Source organism: Bubalus bubalis, chromosome 5 (assembly GCF_019923935.1).
Source record: "Bubalus bubalis isolate 160015118507 breed Murrah chromosome 5, NDDB_SH_1, whole genome shotgun sequence".
In the NCBI taxonomy this organism is placed as follows: Eukaryota; Metazoa; Chordata; class Mammalia; order Artiodactyla; family Bovidae; genus Bubalus; species Bubalus bubalis.
In genome coordinates this window covers 121,287,244-121,301,490 of record NC_059161.1, presented here as the reverse complement: position 1 = coordinate 121,301,490, position 14,247 = coordinate 121,287,244, and the positions used below count along the sequence as shown (strand labels likewise).

General features: G+C 44.4%; 2 protein-coding genes across 6 annotated transcripts in view; one reads left to right on the top strand and one right to left on the bottom strand.

Moving 5' to 3' along the window:
- Window positions 1–10,897, top strand: part of CPSF7 (cleavage and polyadenylation specific factor 7) — a 27,135-nt gene extending 16,238 nt beyond the window's left edge. For 3 of the 4 annotated variants that reach the window (XM_006076555.3, XM_044943593.1, XM_006076554.3), the window contains exon 10: window positions 4,580–10,897. The gene's annotated coding sequence lies outside the window, so the exon portion shown is untranslated. Of the gene's footprint in view, window positions 1–57; window positions 1,614–4,579 lie in introns of those variants that run through there. The other variant, XM_044943592.2, reaches the window with a different exon arrangement.
- On the bottom strand, window positions 9,812–14,247 carry TMEM216 (transmembrane protein 216). Of its 2 annotated transcripts, none has more exons than XM_006076553.4 (5): window positions 14,121–14,247; window positions 13,394–13,495; window positions 12,744–12,836; window positions 10,695–10,896; window positions 9,812–10,406 (listed from the first exon to the last, which is right to left on the bottom strand). In XM_006076553.4, exons 1-5 carry the CDS (start codon window positions 14,131–14,133, stop codon window positions 10,391–10,393), a joined length of 426 nt encoding a protein of 141 aa, XP_006076615.1. In that variant the 5' UTR covers window positions 14,134–14,247; the 3' UTR covers window positions 9,812–10,390. The 2 variants fall into 2 exon arrangements, with proteins under 2 accessions (XP_006076615.1, XP_025142277.1); XM_025286492.2 differs by having other exon boundaries at window positions 14,107–14,173.

Sequence of the window (14,247 nt, the reverse complement as noted above, 5' to 3'; positions counted from 1 at the left end):
GATTTCTTATGAAAGAAAAAATATTGATAGTAAAGGTTTCTCTCCCTCTTTTTAAAGCAGGTAAAGGGGATGGGAGGACTTCGATTTACATAACCAGAAACTCAGGAGGGCAGATTTTCTGCTTGTTTGTGAGATGTCTCACCTTGAAATGGACCTGAGATTAAGCTATTTTTGCTTGTTTTTTGACTGCTTTCACTTGACATGGTATAATGGCTAAGAACATTAGTGTCTGCAGGTTATACGTCCCATCTCCTCCAGCCATATTACTTTCTGTTCCTCATTTGTGAGTGAAAATAATAAAAACAACTGTCTCATTGGATTGCTGAGTATTCAGTGGGCTAATTCCATATAGAGCATTTAGCTGTCATAGTATCTGTCACATAGTAAGTTCTCAATAAATGGTAGCTTTTGTTACTGTTATTGTTATATTTTATTTTTTGCCATGCCAGATATGGGATCTTAGTTCCCTGACCAGAGTTTGAACCTGTGCACCCTGCATTGGCAGTGCAAAGTGTTAACCACTGGACCGCCAGGGAAGTCCCTTACTGTTGTTATTTTAACCCCACCAAACTTTCAAAGGAAAAAATCAGGGAAGTTGGCCAAGACAGAAAAAAGAAAAGTAAGACCATTGCCTACTTGTAAGTTTTCAAGGTGCAACATTAATAATTTTTTAGAATTAGTATCTATTATTTAAAAGATTTTGAAAATCAGGATACTTTAGGAGAAAGCAGATCTGAAAAAAAAAAATGAAAGCTTTAGAGGATATGTGGAGTATGTGGAGGATACTTCAATGGCAGGATATGTTTTGGAAAAACTCTTTGACAGCATTTTTTTTTTTTTTTTTCTTAAAGCAAAAGCCAGGAGGGTTGGGGGCAGGGAACTAAATATGTTAACTCAAGTAACTGAAAAGTTGAGGTAAGCTTCTCAGACAGGCTCCAGGTTACATCCCACCAGCTTGGCAATCCCACCTGAAACCAAACTTCCAACAAAGATTGTTTCTGGTACATAAGCAAGCAGGGGCAGTTGTTGCCTCTGTTTCTTTGGAGATCTTTAAAAGTAGTCTAGACTCTGGTGGGGATGGTCTGTTTGTGGTTTCTGAAGGCTGTTGGATGACCCAGGTGATACTTTGGGGTCTCTTGTCAATTTTGTGGTTTCACATCAAGAACATTAGGAAAATGTTCTTGGTTTTGGCCAATTTGGATGGTCTGAAGTCATGGTAATTGAGGAGGGTGAAGAGTTGGAGTAGTTCTATTTTGTGTTTTTGGGGTGGATACATGGGGGACTGGATGAAGAAGGGAAAAGAAGCCCTTTCTCTTCTGTGAGTGCCTGTCGTTCACAAGCAGTGGCTGGACTACAAACTGTTGCCTAATGATAACCTACCAAACTAATGAGAAAGGAGTCTGGTTATATTCAGCTACTGCCCTCTAGTTTGTTGTTTGACATTGTCTGCCATTAACCTAAGTGGAGGGATTTCTCTGGTTGTCCAGCGGCTGAGACTCTGCTCCCAATGCAGGGTCCCAGGTTTCATCCCTGGTCAGGGACCTGGATCCTGCATGCTGCTACTGAGACCCAACACAACCAAATAAATAAATGTTATGTTTAAAAAAAAAAAACTTAAGCAGAGTTGTAGTTGGGAATTCTTTTTGTCTTCTATAGAGAGCAGATATATGGGGAAATGAAGTTAACATTTTTTACCTGCCTCCCTTCTCTGTTCTCGTTTATTCCACAGTCTTGGAGTACTTGATATTAATGGAAATCTAAGATACCCCTCAGAAAATCAGCAGTTAGGCTGTGGGTTCTAGATACTTCTTTCCAGATTTTGCAATAGGTTGAGTTTTGAGAAGTGCCCGTATATCTTCCAGAAAAGCAGGCTTCAGGAGAGGTGGAGCCCACAGATAGCTTTGGCCTGATTCAGTCTCGGGGTGGGCAGGAGGGTGGGTTGAGTGGGTCTTTTGATTGAGTCCTTCCCTGCTGTAGCAGTAGCAGCACTTCGCTGTCTTGTTAGAGCTAGCACAGTTGCTGGTGTTGCTTGTAGGTTCAGTGTCAGTCACCACCCTCCCCCATTCCTGCAGCCCACCGTGTGTATCCTTTGTAGCTAGCTAGGACAGGAGTGACCAGGGAGGTGTTACTTGGTGTGTGCGAAGCATGGGGCCACACTCAGCTTCATAGTCGGAATGTGTAACTGCACATCACTGTTCTTGGTGGCTTTGCTCGTCTGACAGCCTTTGATAGAGAAATTGTGAGATCCACTGATGATTTGAATTTGGGGGTTGAACATGTGAACCTGAAACTTTAAAAGCTGTCGTCTTGCTTCGTTTTATCCACCTATAAAATGGGAGTTTTCTTCCATTATGGGATGGTTCAATTTGGATATCTGAAAAATCCTGTAACCTAGTAGTTCCCAGAAAACAGCCATTTGGCTGGTGCAGGCCTATGACAGATGAGGAAAATTAACTCTTGAGATAGGTTTTCTAGTTCCCCAGTTTTCCTAGTCATCCTTTAGATATGTTGGTTATTCCATCTGGATAATTAGTCTCATTTATCTTAAGAACTTCCAAGCTCTGTGTACAATGAGTGAGTGAGTGAGTGAAGTTGCTCAGTCATGTCCGATGCTTTGCGACCCCGTGGACTGTAGCCCCCCTTTTAGTTATTAAAAAAAATAGTATTTATACTGTATGGACAGGTGTTTCTGAGAGCAAAGGATATGTTCCATCTAGAGGCAACAAAAAACAGCAGCCTTTTTTTTGTCTACCCTTCCTCAGGATGGCCTCAACCTCTGAGGCTTAAAGTCTGATTGACCCACTTTGGCCTCAATCTATTCAAACTTTACCACCAAAATGGAGCCATAACCTCTAAGAAGTGGGTGCTATTCAGTTGACTCTTGAGCAGTGTAGGGGTTAGGGGAGCCAACCTCTGTGTAGTTGGAAATTGGAGTGTAACTTTACAATCAGCCCTCCCATTTCTGCGGTTTCACATCCACAGATGTCAGCCAATCTCAGATTGTATAGTACTGTAGTATGAATTTGTTGAAAAAATTCTCCATGTATGTGGACCAGTGCAGTTCAAACCTGTCTTTTTCAGGGTCAACTGTAGTTTACTTCTGGTGCACTCGTTTTCCTCTGAGTCTTGTTTTGTAGGAGCAGTTCTCAAATCACATCTCTTTTGTGGTATATGTTTGTATGCTTTGGAGTGTGAGAATATTCTTAGGTAGTCTGTGGCGCTGACTTTTTGTAGTTGTTTTAAGACATTATCCTGTTTGATGTATATTTATTCTCACTTCATTGCTATCCTCCTGACTCAGTGAAAACTGAGCGTTCTGTTCAGTTTTGGTCTAATGCAGAGATTCAGAAACCCATGTGATATGAAATTGAGAAGGCATTGAGGGCTTTCATTCTCTCGTATAGAGATTGAGGAAGGTGCCTGCATACAGAGGTGTTTAGAGAAGCCAGAGGCCATGGCAGAGTCTGAGGACCCCAGGCTGAAATAGTGCCATTTCAGAGTGTAGAAGGATCAGGTAGCTTACAAGTGTATTTTTTCTTTGGCTAGCTCCTCCATGTGCACACATTAAGGTTGAGCCTTTATGTATAGGCCATGTTGCCAGCTTGGGCACTAGTTTAAATCTTCATTCCCCCTTTTGCTTCTCACCATCAGTTCTATCTTATATGGTAAGATTGCCAGGCCACCCCCTGCAGATTGGTATTACAGCATTGGAGCTAGAGCTGTGTACTGGGGACCTAAAGTTTGGTCAAGATGTGCAAGTGATGTAACAGTGCTTTACTGTTGAGCAGTTCTTAACTGTGCTTTTAGTTTTCTTGGATGGTGACTGCTGATTGTTTTCTTTGATTTCCATGCTCTGCTTTCTGTTCTGGCCAGATCACTCCTGATTGGTATTAGAGTGCTTCTTGGTCCCTCCCCCACAGCTGTCATCCGAGGGAAGACTTAAAATCTCTTGAGTTTTAGAACAACTGAGAACATCTCTGGCTGTATGTCTGTATCTTTGTGTATGCTTCTTTAAAAGGAGAAAAGTTTAGTTTTTCCTGTATAAGTGCATGCTCCCTGCTAGGGCCTCTTAAGTATTTGGGGGTTAATGGATTTCGTTATGTACACGCTTGTTTTCTTACCACTGTACCTCCCATTTCCAGATTTTTCCCCTTTCCCTTAAGGTAAGCTATGACTTGCTCAGAATAGATTTTCTGAAATAGTATTTAAACTCACCATGCTCCCTTACAGCAACTTTTCTTGAAATGTAGCAGTTTCCATACTTTTCCTGCCAAAGTCCCCTTTCCAGTCAGACTGCTTTGATTCCTCATTTCGTTGTCAGTGTTCTTCCCTCTAACCTTAAAGTAAGATATACTCCTTTTTCCTCTATTCTGCTCCAGCCATGCCCTCACTACTCACAGTGCCAGACATTCCCAGACAATTCTCCTGTTTTTTACTTTCCCACGTGTGCATTCTGTCTGCATCCCCTACTTCATACATTTTAACTTTAGAAAATGCCACTATATTATAAGCCCTTGTTAATCAGAAAGTAACCTCTAACTTGTGTTTTCTTTCTTCCCTTCCAATGTTCTCATTACAGGAGTCTGGTTGGAAGCTAATGTTTTTTTAATGGACTTGCATCTCCTCACCTTGATCAGGACTAAAGGACGGAGGCCGCTCCACCCCTTCCCCTTCCTCCAAGCCCCTAACCCTTCCAGACACCCAGGGAATACCCTCTACCCTACAGGATTGAAGATTGCCTGGCAGCCCTCCCAGTCCTGCTCCTTTTTGCCAGGGTAAAGAACCTAAAGACTCCATGTGGTTGGGAGGGTGGAAGATAGGAAGAGACCATGTCCAGGTCCCTGGTCTCCATAGAGAATGGTGCTTTGTCCAAGGAAACGCATTGAGTTTCTGATTCTCCAGGAGCAGTTCAGTGGTGAGGTTGATGGGAAGAATCCTTCCCAGAGAAAATGGATCCTCCCTGTGGGATCTAGGAGAGTGACTGGGTGTGCCAAATATGCCCAGGGTCCTGCCCTCAGCACTAGGTTTGATGGGGCCAAGAGGGTCCAAACCCCTTGCTAACATACCACTTCTTTAACTCCTTTACCTTCCCAGCCCTTTGAGGAGGGACCATGGGAACAGAAACTACTTCCTGGAAAGCTCCTGTTCTTGCTTTTCCCTCTTACATATTGACGGTTTGTTTCCCTAACCTCCCGGAGGGCTCAAACCCTTCTAACTCCTGCTGCCCAGCCTCCTCAGTGGACCTGCCCCTCCTAAGCAGAGAAGGCCCATGAGGTTGCTGTCTGCTGGGGGGTCTGGCGGAGCCCATTACCACCCTCTCCTGCTTCTTGCTTGGTTGCCTGTTGCAATAACCAGCTCCATCCACTAGATGTTCCCTTTCCCTGGGGCTTTTCCATTTCACATGTGGAGCCCTTCCCCCAAGAAGGCGGCTTCCTTGTTTTAGAGGAAGGTACTGCCATTGGGAGTTGGGGATGTCGGACCTCAGCAGTGAAGAACCCTCGTGAAGTACTAGGAATGGGGAAGGAGGCAAGTTGGGCAGGATATGGCCTACTTCCATAGGCTTTTCTTTTTTCAGGTTCGATGTGAGCATGGGCTTGCATCCTCCAGGTACATACTTTTACTTATTGTGGGATAACCTGGCACTAGTAAGTAAAGTCACAAAAATTTGGTATTTTTTCACCTTTTGACTTAATAGCTCCCCTCGCTCTGCCTGGAGGTACTTGCTGCCTCTGATAAGGAGCAAGGAAGAAGTGGAGCCTGACTTGAATGAGCTCAGCTCAAAATTCTAAGGACCACCACTCTGGGGGCCATTTTCTACACAGGCAAATGGAATTGCTTTTCCCATAACATCCAAATTGTGATGTGGTTGCTGCTGACAGAAACGGCAGCAACAGGGTCCTACAATACCCATGGGGCGACGGATGCTGCTTCTGCATCTATAAGGGCATGTGACATCTAACAGGAGACGTGGCATGTGAGATGTAGGGTCACTGGAGACCCTTCTGGCTCAGAGGGGAGAGACTGAGTTGGACCGAACCCTTCCTCTGTTCCCTGCACGTTTCTGACACAGCCCTCAATCAGTCACTAAGGGAGTCCCCCCAGGGTTGGAGAGGCACATTCCCTTGGGACAGAGGCTACCGGTTGTAGCTTTTTATCCCCTGTCCCCCAACCCCATCCCCGCCTCCACTTCAGAATATGGCACCCCGCCCAGCCAGCCAAGTGTTAAGTGATGTGCTTATCCTCAAGAGCAGCTCCGGGTGTCTTTTTAATGTAGAGAAAACCAAGTAAGGTGACAGTTTACGGCGAAGAAAATATATATAGAATACCAGAAAAGCCGTTTACCCGGAGAATTTTTTTTCTCCCTATTTTTTGTTTTGTTTTTACTCAATGACACAATTTTTAGTTTTATTTCCTGATAGCAAAAGGAAAGAAACCCAACCCTCAAAAAGGCCATGGCCCCGTCCCCCTGTTGTTGGTGATTTGTTTGTCTTTCTGATAGGTTGAAAATTGTGTAATAAACTTGATGACACTGTCAATCTTTTATACTGCATTGTATTTTTTTTCCTTTTGTAACAAAATATTTTTAAATAATAAATGGGGTGTGCGCTGTTTCACGGATTCCGCATTGCATAGATTTGTTGAGGTGTCTGGGACATGGGTACGGGCTGATGTAGAGGGAGGGGAGTGAATCCCAGAGTTCTCAGCTGAAACTGGATGGTGGGGGTGCAGTGTGTTTGGTACACCTAGGAGGCCTCGTGTAGCACTCTGGAGGTGCCCCTTGAGGTTTAGCTTTTTTTCCTTAGCCATCTAAATAGCCTAATTCTAGGTCATCCTTTATCCTTCAAAATTCCTAAGATATATTCCCAGAATAAATGTCCTACCTTGTACAGTTGAGTTCTGCTATCAAGTTCATAAAGGGAAGAATCCTCTGCTAGGAATTAGCAGATAGGCTGGCTAGTGCTTCCTTCCACTGTCTAAATCTATAACCATGGACAGGCAGCATGACCTCAGGCTCTCATCTGCAGGATGAAAATGATAGCTGTCCTGCCTTCCACACTGGGATGTTTTAAGCATCAGCAATAACAAATGGGAACGTTTTATGTAGACTGAATTGCTATCTAATATAAGGAAGTACAGGTTAGAAAGCAGAGTGTTGAGGGGCGATCCTTGGGATTCCAGAAAGCTGACTTTTTAACAAGCACAGTGAACAAGAAGAGTTAACACAATAAAAAGATGAACGAATGACCAGGTGACATACAATGTGTTATCGAGACCAGTAAGGCAAAAGCAGTATAAAAACAAGTAACCTGTAGTAGAAGGGAATCTCCAGAGGGTCTACGATGTTACCAAACTTACAGGAAAAAAAAATTATTGCAGTGCCTCTCAGAACTTAAACCAGTGTTCTCAAGTTGAGTTCCATGGTCACCTGCATCTTAGATGTGTGCCATGCTTGCCAAAGTGCCTTCCTGTGCTGCATCAACTCTAAAGTCTAGAAGTCTACTTTTTTTGTTCCAGATGGCTTATGTGTGTGGGGACTAGAGTGTGAGGACTGTTAGACTGGAGAAGCAAATACATTCTGCAGTTTCTCTTAGGGGCAACCATTGGAGTATAGAAAGGGAAAGACTTGGATCACCTCTGCCGTGCAGTCACCTGGCAGTTCTAGGCATGAGTGTGAATATCTGAGCAACTTCCGTCAGCTCGTGACCAGCGGCTGCTCCTTTGTCCTTTCCCATTGTCCCAGAATGTTAGTTCTTCAGGTGTGCATGGTGTATGGTGGCTTCCCTTGACACTACAGTGAGTACAGCCTGACATGTTAAACCCTGAAAGACTAGCTGTGCTGATTCCATTCTCCACTGCCTCAGTTTCTATTGTATGATGTTCTCTGATGACTAACCATCCACACAGCTGGCTCTGACAAGCAGCAAGAAGAATAGAACATTTATGGGACTTCCCTGGTGGACCAGTGGTTAAGGCTCCTAGCTTCCACTGCAGGGGGCACAGGTTTGGTCTGTGGTCAGGGAACCAAGAGCCTGTGTGCAGTGTGGCATGGCCAAAAATTAAATAAAAAGGAGGCACATTTATGGAGCCATGCATGGGAAATGCAATGCTTCGAGGTACCCAAGGAGAAAATGTGAGGACTTCCTGTTTTAATCCTGTGCCCGTTTTCAATCATTCATTCCCATACTCATGTGGTACCCATTGAGGACTGGGGTTAATCCAGACTGAGACAAGTAAGACACAAGTTTCTAACAAGTTAGTAACCAGTTGATGCTTGGCTGTGTTACTTCTTCATGTCTAAACCTGCCAAGTCCGGGGTGAGATTGAATTGCTCTCTAAAGCCCCTGTGAATTATAAGCTGCCTCTTAGAACTGAACCTCCCATTCATTTTTCTGCATTGCTGGGAGGGTGGTGGTGGTTTAGTCACTAAGTTGTATCCTACTCTTGGCAACCCCATGGACTGTAGCCTGCCAGGCTCCTCTGTCCATGGAGTTCTCTAGGCAAGAATACTGGAGTGGGTTGCCATTTCCTTCTCTGGGTGTGTGTGTGTGTGGGGGGGGTCTTCCTGACCCAGGAATTGAACTCAGGCCTCCTGCATTGCAGGCAGATTCTTTAACCATAACCAATGAAACTAAATGAAATAGGTCAAGGACAATGAGTTCTCCAGGTTGATACCAGTGATTTCTTCAAAGCAGGGCTAGGCGGCAAAAAGTCAGTGTGAGAAACAGCAGAAAATTGTATTCATGGGATATGCTATTGAAATGTCAGGGAAGTTCCTATTGGAGTTTTTGTTACTGTGTCATGCTGAATTAGACCTATCTAAATACAGTCTTTGGATAGACCCCAAAGGCAGCTCTTAGGCAAGGACACAGAGGGTTAGGAAACAAGAGAAGGCCTGGACAGTGGAGACCTTTGTAGAATGAGAATGAGCCTGATCACAGGAAATAAGCAGTTAAAAACCAGCATGACATTCTTAAAGGCCAATTACTTTTTACTCTGAGTAAGAGCAGATAGTCTAGGATTCACCTGATAGCAAAGGGGCCATATGGCTCAAGGTTTCCTAAAGTGGCTTCTGTTATGGCTTCTTGGAGCTAAAAAAATGGCCGCTATCATGTAAGATGAGAAACAGTTTTAAAGATGGTTACTTGGGGAAGAGAAGATACACTCATTTAGGGCAACATTTCTCCAGCTTCAAAAATAAAAGTATATGTTCCTTTTATGTTCACTTGAAATTTTAAAACAACCAACCAAAAAACATTGGTAAGTTTAGAATATGTTTCTTCCAATTAACCACACCTCATCCTGGAAAGATGACGATTATCTGTAAGTATGAGAGACAAGATGCTGGCTGTACAACCACTGATCCTGCGTGCTGCCACTACTGAAGCCTGTGTGTCTAGAGCCTGTGCTCCGCAACGAGAAGCCACTGTGGTGAGACGCCCGTGCAACACAACAAAGAGCAGCCCTCGCTCACCGAAACTAGAGGAAGCCTGAGTGCAGAAATGAAAACCCCGCACAACCAAAAATAAATAAATTTTAAAAATATGCTGGCTTTGGGGCAGAGGTGAAGAATGTGAGTGGTCAGGATGACAGGTCTGAAGAAGACACAGAAGCTGGCAGGGCCTTTAGGGATTAATTGAGACTAGAGCTGCGGGTGAGGAAATTCAGCAGGACACCTTCACTGCTGCCTCTGTGTCCGCACAGGGTCACTAAGCACAGCCAAGAGCAAACCTTGGGGATAGTCTCTACTTTCTCTTGAAGTGGATGAAATACTAGGGACAGGTGCCATAAGGAAAAGGCTACAACCCCCCACAATAGAAAATACATATTTATTATAAAATAATGTTTGTTTCATGATGAGAGTAGAAAAATAACACTATGAGCTACTTAAAAGAGTTCTGGAGCTCAGTTTCTGAGAAATGGGATGAGCGGCTTTTGCATCACTCTGGGAGCACACCCTCCTGAGGCACCGTGTGCCCCTGCAGGACATGTGGGGCACAGCACACATGGGGAGCGTGTGGTTCAGGTCCTTCTGGAAGCCCAGGGAGCCTGCAAGGTCCACACAAGATGCTCTGGCCACGAAGATGAAAGGAAAACCTGAGGTCAGAAGGGAGCTGGTTCCGAGGAAGGCCAGGAAGGCACCAGCCGTGCCCCTCCCTATACTGGAGTGTAGAAGAGTCTCCTGGCTGATGGTCCTTGTTGAGAAGATGGTGCCCAGTGGCCTTATGCTGGGTTTTTTCCCCAGGTGTCTGTGCCGAGGAAAAGCTGCAACCTTTCTCAGGACAACTTGGCCTGCCATTTCTCACTGGTGTGGCTGAAGTACCAGAGGTATGTATGGTACTGCCATACATACCTTCAGCCTGTGAAGGCTGCTGGCTGAAGATTTTGTACTTCACATCCTGTCCATACTGATGGCAGAAAGAAAGAAAGAAAATGTTAAAAATCTAGTGAACAAGAGCAGCTGGCCTGAACTGTTCTATAATCCAAGCCTCTTGGCCCCAGAAAGCAAGAATATCTTCCCTAAGTGTGTAACTTCGGGAAAGACACCTTTCTACCCTCAGTGGGAGAAACACCTTTTTCACCCTTAAACATCCTCTAGAGTCCAGACCCTTCAAGCTTTAGAAGAACAATGAATCCCTCCCTGGGATGGGAACCCAACCCTCAGGTGATGGGAAATGGCCCCTCAGCAGCAGTACCTGGAGAAAGCGGTCAGGGTGAGCACCTCAAGCAGGAGCTCTGAGCCGCAGAAGAAGAGCAAGATGCCGTTCATGATGGCTTCCAGGCGGAGCACGTAGGTCTGCAGCAGCAGGTAATAGGAGGCCATCATGGTGGACGGAAAGGTCAAGGCCACACTAATACCAAGTGGCATCTTTCTCTGGCAGAGGTTTCCCTTTGTACCTGTCAGACACAGCCCATGGAGTCACCTCCAAGTGGCCTGCTTTCCTTGGCCTCAGAGGAAAACGCGGGCGGGATGGGATGGACTGGCAAGCAGAGGCAAATGGTCCTGAATGGGGAAGTGCAACTTCATTAACAGGGTCCCACTGTGTTAAAAACAAGAGGCTTTGGAGCGGCTATGAGATTAGAGTCATTTGCAGAAAGGTCCTGCTCCCAGTGAAGAAACAATGGGATCTTTATTTGAGGAAAGATCTTTATAATTATAAAAATAACATATAATCATTGAATACTTTGTCAATTAATATAGAAAATATGGACTTCCCTGGCAGTCCAGTGGTTGACTCTGCTTCCACTGCAGGGAGCATGGGTCCAATCCCTGGTTAGGGAACTAAGGACCCACGTGCCCCACGGAATGGCGAAAAAAAAGAAAAAATATAGAAAATCATTTTAGAAAATACAGAAATTAAAAGACCTCATGATTCACCCTCTAGAGAAAGCCATTACTACAGAATGAGGTATACTGTTTCAGACATTTTTTATGTATGTAGTCATGTGTTATTATTTTCATTATTATAAAAGTAGAATCATACTCTGCATACTGTTTGGCAACTTATTTAACCATTTAACATAGTTAGACGTCTTTCCACATTAACTACCTTTTACTCTATCATAACTCCACACATAACTATCTTTTTTAATGGCTATGAACAATTCATTGAACCAATATCATAATTTAACTAATCCTGTATTGATAGGTGTTAGGTTGTTTCTAAGGTTTTGATGTCAAAAAATACATGGCAATAACATCCTCATCTAGATATATTTGTGTATCTGTAGAAGTGTGTTTTTTTCAACCAGTTTTAGAAGGGAAATTGTTAATGTCTATGAATTTTACCTGGTAAAACCATTAGCAAAAAAGGTTATACTAATTTATATTCCTAGGGGTGTGGAAATAGAAATACTCACATGAGTGTGAAACCATACATACTGTTTCTTGCAGTTATTGCATACTGAAAATGTGGAAATCTTTTAATCCTATAGGTGAAAATGTTACCTTGTTTTTCCAGTTTGCTTTTTGTTAGTGAGTTTGAGCATTTTATCATGGTTACTGGTCCTTTGTAATTATTCTTATGTGAACCGCCCATTAGGGTCCCTTGCTATTTTTTTTTTTTTTTGCTGTGCAGCATGCAGAATCTTAGTTCCCCAACCACAGATTGAACCCCTACCCCCTGAGTTGGACGCCTGAAATCTTAACCACTGGACAGCCAGGGAATTCCCTCCCTTGCTAATTTTTAAAACTAGCTTTTTTTCCTTAGCATTTTATGTGAGCTTTCTTTATCCCTTGTGATATGTGCTGAAAGTATTTTTTTTTCTTCAGTGTGTTTAAAGAACATTTTCAGGGATGACATATTCTAACTAATTAGGGCTTGCTCTGTATTTCTGGGAATACAAAACTTGTCCTAGAGAGATCCTTGTTCAGAAAAATGAAGGGGATCTTAGTGCTGACCTGTGTAGGCATCTCCTGCCCTGGACACGGAGTTACAGCTCAATCTGTTCTCCCAAGCAAACCAGTGAGAGGAACAAGGTACTCTTGTAACAGTTAGACAACTGGGAAGGAATTGTCTAATATCATGCCACTGCCCACTTCTGGCCCTGCAGGGCAACGGACAGATACATCTTGACCCAAAATATGAAGCAGCTTGAAACTTCAGAGAGGGGGTAATGGGATATACCACCAGATCCAATCTCTTGATTGGTGAGCCGAGGTTATGTACTTTTCCTTGTTGATCAGGTTACAGATAACAGCTCATCTCAGAAAGAATGGAAATATTCTTTGGACAAACACTCACCAAAAAATAGTCGAATTACTTCAATTCCAAGATACAGGAAGAGCATCACCACATCCAGAACTAGATTGGCTGTTGGGTATGGGAGCAGGAGACCTGCGGACACAAAAGTCAGAGTTTGCAAACAACACAGAACAGCACGCAGGAGAACTCCCACACGCCTGAGTCTTATAAGCTTTCCATGAACTACTTAGTGAGATGTAGGCAGGATCTGTTAACCTGGTGCAGGATGTGTTAATTCCTTGTTGTGGCTGCATTTCTGTTAGAGGCAGGCATGTTGTTATGGGGTTTTACTCCTAACTCGGACAGTCTATGAGGACTCCACCCTCCACCATTATCAGCTGTACACCAGTACAAAGACCGCTGAATAGCTTCTGAGGGTCATCAACGGGCTGAAAGTGGAGTCCAGCAAGAGGTGATGGGGGAGAGTTGGAATGGAGAATCCCACATTTCCCAAACTCAAGAAATTCTTGCCCAGGAGCTTCCTACTAAATCATTCTACAGTCAGCTGATGAAGAGACTTCTACCTTACAGTGAAGAGGATCCCTAGAGGGCAGAAAAGAACGAAAAATAGGAAGGTTTTTGGTGGGAGTTGGCCCTGCGCTGAAGTGGGGAAGGGATGTGGGCAAGGGTAGTCAAACGCCAGGCCTTACCTTTATACAGAAATATGAAGAGTTCCAGCAGGAAATAGGTAGCATAATACCACCCATTCAGAAAGAACAGAATTTCCAGCGGGGTGGAGGACAACCGTTTACCTGAAAATGTGAGCACAGAGAAAAAGAGATGGGCTGGAGGGCAGCTCAAACCTGTTATTTCAATGGTTTTGTGTCTAACTTGAAGGAAACACGAGGTCGCAAGCTAATGTAAAGGGCCACTTGGGGGCACTTCTGATTGCTGATGAGGAGAGAGAAAAAGAGAGAGAGAGAGAGAGAGAGAGAGAGAGAGTGTGTGTGAGTGTGTGTGTAGGGTGTCCGTGTGTGTAGGGTTTCTCTGTGTGAGTGTGTAGAGTGTCCGCTAAACTTGACTCTGGGCTTCGGGCGCGAAAGTCAAAGCCCCTTTAAGATCTAACCTCGTCACTATTTGGGAAGGGAAAATGGGGTGCAGAGGCCAGCACTGGCTTGTCTGAAGTCACGCTGCAAATTTGTAACTGAGCTGGCCTATAACAGGCCCGGCCAAGAATTTGGGGAATCTGAGACCCGCACCTCGAGACCTTCAGGAACTCAGGGAGGGTGAGGCTGCTAGACCCTGCTTTGGACAAGTGAGGTGTGATGTCCATACCACCTGAGAATAGAGGGTTTATAAAAGTCGAGCAATGGGAGAGAAAGGAGTGGAGTATAGAAGCGATCAGGACCAGAGACTCACACACCTCCGTAATCTCACCTCGCAGCGCCATCTCCAGTCCCCATGGAAACTGCTTACGCGGCTACCTCTACTCTTGGAGCAGCGAGGCGTTGCCGGAAGCGGGGGACGGAGCGGCCCGAGATTCTGGCCTCTCTGCCCGCCCATC